The sequence below is a fragment of the Condylostylus longicornis genome, unplaced genomic scaffold (genome assembly GCF_029603195.1).
Source record: "Condylostylus longicornis isolate FDR11 unplaced genomic scaffold, ASM2960319v2 ptg000805l, whole genome shotgun sequence".
In the NCBI taxonomy this organism is placed as follows: Eukaryota; Metazoa; Arthropoda; class Insecta; order Diptera; family Dolichopodidae; genus Condylostylus; species Condylostylus longicornis.
In genome coordinates this window covers 4,465-9,345 of record NW_026578750.1, presented here as the reverse complement: position 1 = coordinate 9,345, position 4,881 = coordinate 4,465, and the positions used below count along the sequence as shown (strand labels likewise).

The following is a 4,881-nucleotide window of genomic DNA, read 5'->3' as shown; positions in this document are numbered from 1 at the left end:
TTGAAGAATGGAACTTCTGGTTGATTCTTCCGCTGCGTCTCGAGTCGCATCATTGACGGCGCATTTTTTGGGACTCGTTAGAGACGATGTCGTCATTGTAAAGAAAGACGACTCGAAAAATGACGTCAGTTTCTGTTCCGTCACTCATGTTTTCTGACTGATCAACTTCCCTCTCTTTTTTTTTTAGCTTCCTGTACTTCTCTCTTCTGAAAATGGGGTGATTCATCAGGCAACCGTCATTTCTAGATACTTAGCGAGTCTCACCAGAAGGGATATTGCTGAATCTCTCTACAATCCACGCAATCAAGTGTGTTCAACCCTGTTCAATGATTAGTTGTTTGCATTTCTTTGTATCGGTTGCTTCTCTATTTTCAGCCAGAATTGGATAAGTGGTTGTCTTTTGCAGCAGAGAGAAATTTCAAGTGCTCCGATGCAAACTCTCTTCATGTAGGAATCTGCTCATCCGAAAATGTTGCGCTTTTATGTCTTGACTTGTGTTTTATTGACCCCAGACGTTGAATTCGCATTTGGCATCCCGAACGTTTTTAACAGCGGAGCATTTAACGCTTATCGATCTCATTATTTTCGCTTCTATTCATCCCTGGATGGTATGGAAGTAGAATTATTTACTTTAAGAGTGTTGAGACTCTTCAGATCTCGATTCTGTTCTCCTTCTTCTTTTAATCTTGAGTGTCTTTGACGGCATTCCCTTGTATTAGGTCTCTAGTTCCTCGAAGGAGAAGATTGCTAATCAACATGTGACGCGCTGGTTCAACCATGTGCAGCATTTACCAGGTGAGGACAATATGTAATGCAGCAGCTGGAGAACTGAGAATGCAATGCAATCGTGCGATCTTGATGTTTTTGTTTTTTTCTCAGGAATCTATCAAGTGAGCGAAATCGAGATTCCATTCGTTGAAATTGAAATGAAGGAAAGCCGTCTGCCAACAGTTCCGCAATCTGCAACTAAGGAGGAAGGAGGAAAACAGATTCGCGCTGAAAAGAAGACAGACAAGTCAGAGAAAAAATCAGTGAAAAAGGAGAAACAGCCCAAGGGGAAACCTAATGACAAAGGGGAAGAACAAACCAGACCAATCGAAGACGTGACTCGACTCGAAATCCGTGTGGGTATGATTGTGAAGGCATGGTCTCATCCAGAGGCTGATAAGTGAGAACATTGAAGTTGATCTGTCGCATTCATATTGGATTTTAGACTCTATTGCGAAGAAATTGACATCGGTGAAGAATCTCCTCGACAAATTGCATCTGGATTGAGAGAACACGTTTCTCATGAAGAGTTTGAAGGGCAAAAGGTGTTGGTATTGTGCAATACGAAGGAGAAGAAGCTCAGAGGATTTCCCTCTCATGGAATGGTTTTATGTGGAAAGAAGGACTTAGGGGACGGTAAAGAACGCGTCGAACTCGTCAAACCGCCGAAAGATTCAAATGTGAGTGAAGAGTTTCGAAAAATCACTGAAAATATAATTTTATCAGATTGGCGAACTTATTCGATTCGAAGGTCTTGCTGGAAATCCTGACGAAGTCCTTCAGACAAAAACGGGAAAGGATCCCTTTGTTGCAGTTCAACCTGTTCGTCTTGATTGCTGGAAATTGCTCCTGATTTTGTTTTTTCAGGGATTTCGCGTTGACTCTAATGGCATCGCATACTACAAGGTAGGCTGTTTGGTTGAGTTGCTTTGGTTGAGTTGCTTTGGTTGAGTTGTTTTGGTTGAGTTGCTTTGGTTGAGTCGCTTTGGTTGAGTTGCTTTGGTTGAGTTGCTTTGGTTGAGTTGCTTTGGTTGAGTTGCTTTGGTTGAGTTGCTTTGGTTGAGTTGCTTTGGTTGAGTTGCTTTGGTTGAGTTGCTTTGGTTGAGTTGCTTTGGTTGAGTTGCTTTGGTTGAGTTGCTTTGGTTGAGTTGCTTTGGTTGAGTTGCTTTGGTTGAGTTGCTTTGGTTGAGTTGCTTTGGTTGAGTTGCTTTGGTTGAGTTGCTTTGGTTGAGTTGCTTTGGTTGAGTTGCTTTGGTTGAGTTGCTTTGGTTGAGTTGCTTTGGTTGAGTTGCTTTGGTTGAGTTGCTTTGGTTGAGTTGCTTTGGTTGAGTTGCTGTGGTTGAGTTGCTGTGGTTGCTTTGGTTGAGTTGTTTTGGTTGAGTTGCTTTGGTTGAGTTGTTTTGGTTGAGTTGCTTTGGTTGAGTTGTTTTGGTTGAGTTGCTTTGGTTGAGTTGTTTTGGTTGAAGAGGAATTCTCGCTGCAGGAGCACAAGTTTTTGACATCGGCAGGGGATTGTCTGTGTGTTACGATCCGTGACGGAGGAATCAGCTAAACTAGTCTTAGCTAGGATCAGAATCTGTATAAGGAAATACAGTCGTTGTATTCAGACTCACGTTCACCGTTTCATCATTTTGAATAGCTGCAGATGCTTTTGTAGGAAAAAGCGTACAAACACGTGTTGTTAACAAACATAAAAAAATGAAATCTATTGAGACGACTTGTTGGTACTCATGAGGGACCGCATACTCTGAATAGAAATATGGGAAAATGAGACACAAACAAGGAAACCACCGAGTCTTTTCTTACTTCAACAAATGGTCGTCAGCCGCTTTGGCCGTGACATCTTCAGGTTGGACCCTTCTGGGCAGTTTTGCGATGGGTGAATGAGCGATAGGAGTGAGGCTGCCAGCTTCGTCAGAATGGGCAGGGGGGGTGCTTGCAGGCACATCATCATCATGTAAACTCAACGGCGTTCCAGCCGTCGTTGGAGGTGTTGAACAAGCAGAAACCTTTCCCAGTCTCTTTGAATTAACTAGACGATTGCCTTGTCCAAAATCACCCTGTTCAGCTGTCTTTCTTTCCTGGAGCGACATTTCCTGCGAACAATCGTCAATGCTAACGAAGAAATGGCGGATCTCACTTGTAGAAGACTGGCAAGATCAGCTTGAGGTCTTTTGACAGAGGCGTGTGCCATTCGGCGAAGATCTTCCTGCATGATCAGAAAATTACTGTTGGTTGAATCCGATTCATCCCTCACCTCCATTTCACCTAAAAAGTGCTGCTGAGGACCAAGAACGCTTCCCGGACGACAGATTCGATTCCATGAAATCCATTCCCGGCCTGTGAAGCTAAAAGGGAATCCACAGAGTTGCCCACATGCGACCCACCCAAAGTGTTTGATAGCGTAGCAGCCGATCAAGGTGCCCGTCCGCCCTAGACCTGCTTTGCAATGCACAGCAATAGCACCGGCTTCACGTTCAGCAATATCGAGAAATCGAGAAATGATTTCCCTAAAGAGGATCATCGTGTGTGTCTGAAGATATGATCTCACTTCGATGGACAAGATCCATCAAGAAAATACAAATCGATGTGGTCGATTCCCTGGGAAGTAAAGCTTCGTCGGTCGTACTGTTTCTTGTTTAATCGAATGACGAGTTTGACACCCTGAACCAAGAATTGAGAGACCTCAACAAATCCATGAGACAGTCCATACCATACGCCTAAAGATTGGAACATAATCACTTGGCGTGAATGTGATATACGTGTCATCGTCATCATGTCGAGTGTTACGAATCTCTTCAGGTCCACTGAACGCTATGAATTTATTTGGAATAATCCAGTTTAAGTCGCCGTTTTCGAGTCGCTCGTAATATTCGTATGTTGTTATATCGAAACTGTCGTAATCAAACCAGCCCAACTGTTTAGGAAAAGGACGGGATTTCGTGAGGCCTTACAACACTCTAGGCCAACCTGAATCCCTTTATCCAATCCTCTAGCGCAGTCAAAAAGTGTCAGTTGATAGCTGCAGGATCCGTATGTTGCATCCCTGAACGGCAGCAGAGGGGGCTGGGAATTGAACATTTCGACAGCAGCGTCTGGTTCCCAACCCAGCAAGACGACGCAGAACGAAACCATCAGATACGCTGCATTGGAACGTTTGTGCATGTCAGCCGTCGTGTAGTGGACGATGCGGCGGTCAGCCAGCCGTGGATCCGTCAACTGACAGCGACGAAGAAAACATCAAACACGCTTATGAGTCAAATCTCACTCAAGGGGAGATTCTTGCGACCGACAACTCTCTTGCTTGCCTACGCACCTTCTCTTCGAGGAGCTCACAATAGCGATAAGTATGTCCCAAATTCAATGGGCCGAAATCCGCAAAAAAAGGCTCATAGACAAATTCGGAGTCCAAATTGAAGAAATGCGTCTCATGTGCACTGGGACGGCTCCCGTCGAAAACCGTGAGCCAGTACAATCGGTCTGGGATTACTTCAACAGCATTCGCAAGAAGCGATGGAGCTAGAGTCTCCACAGGACTGACGAGCAGTCCTCTCGCTAACGCAGCATCAAGGGCTCCTCTAGGAAGATTATGAAATCGCCGTCCTGCTGTTGGCAGTAACATGGAGGCGCGGGTTACGTCGTTTTTTGGAGATCGACGCGATCGGGTTTTGCTGGAAACGCCACGCCGATTCGTTGCAGGAACAGACTCTTTGTATCCCTCGAAAGCCCCCAAGTTCAAGTCGTCTTCCTCAACACGAGACTCCAAGAGTGAAGGAGTCTCGGAGATGATGGATTCTGATGGAGACCTTTCTTCTTTCCGCGTAAATCTTTGAGAAAGGCGCTGAAAAATTGTTGAAGTGCTGCTGTCGAAAGATCGTGTCGCAGAAGCCGATCGTGTCCGTTCTGGGATCGGATCGCCCGGACTTGACCCAGAAGGTTCACGTCGTGCGCGAAAGAGAGAGTGGGAAGCGAATCGTTTGACCTGCGAGGAGGACGGATACGTCAAATAAGGAAAGTCGTTCAAAATTCCCCGAGTAAGATTCACTCAGCTTGATTTAGTACAGAAGTTGATGATTCTCTGGATCAACGATTCTCACCAAACGGAACGACCTG

At 45.2% G+C, this 4,881-nt stretch overlaps 2 protein-coding genes across 2 annotated transcripts; one reads left to right on the top strand and one right to left on the bottom strand.

Annotated features, from left to right (window-relative positions):
- Nucleotides 1-926: 926 nt before the first annotated feature.
- On the top strand, nucleotides 927-1,538 carry LOC129618292 (tRNA-binding protein YgjH-like). Its single transcript, XM_055533077.1, has 2 exons — nucleotides 927-1,168; nucleotides 1,214-1,538. The coding sequence occupies exons 1-2, from the start codon at nucleotides 927-929 to the stop codon at nucleotides 1,536-1,538; spliced, it is 567 nt and encodes a 188-aa protein (XP_055389052.1).
- A 113-nt stretch (nucleotides 1,539-1,651) lies between these two features.
- LOC129618291 (dual specificity protein phosphatase CDC14A-like) lies at nucleotides 1,652-4,390 on the bottom strand. The gene is made up of 10 exons (XM_055533076.1): nucleotides 4,085-4,390; nucleotides 3,739-3,987; nucleotides 3,559-3,685; nucleotides 3,320-3,488; nucleotides 3,156-3,278; nucleotides 2,909-3,116; nucleotides 2,575-2,849; nucleotides 2,508-2,515; nucleotides 2,388-2,416; nucleotides 1,652-2,344 (listed from the first exon to the last, which is right to left on the bottom strand). The coding sequence occupies exons 1-10, from the start codon at nucleotides 4,388-4,390 to the stop codon at nucleotides 1,652-1,654; spliced, it is 2,187 nt and encodes a 728-aa protein (XP_055389051.1).
- Nucleotides 4,391-4,881: the final 491 nt, after the last annotated feature.

Excerpts from the sequence above, each read along its gene's own strand:
- LOC129618291 (XM_055533076.1), bottom strand. The coding sequence starts at position 4,390 with ATGTTACTGCCAACAGCAGGACGGCGATTTCATAATCTTCCTAGAGGA. Across the intron at positions 3,117-3,155 it reads TACGCTATCAAACACTTTGG|CTTCACAGGCCGGGAATGGA; the intron begins GTGGGTCGCATG and ends ATTCCCTTTTAG. Across the intron at positions 2,850-2,908 it reads ATCTTGCCAGTCTTCTACAA|GAAAGAAAGACAGCTGAACA; the intron begins GTGAGATCCGCC and ends ATGTCGCTCCAG.
- LOC129618292 (XM_055533077.1), top strand. The coding sequence starts at position 927 with ATGAAGGAAAGCCGTCTGCCAACAGTTCCGCAATCTGCAACTAAGGAG. Across the intron at positions 1,169-1,213 it reads TCTCATCCAGAGGCTGATAA|ACTCTATTGCGAAGAAATTG; the intron begins GTGAGAACATTG and ends ATTGGATTTTAG.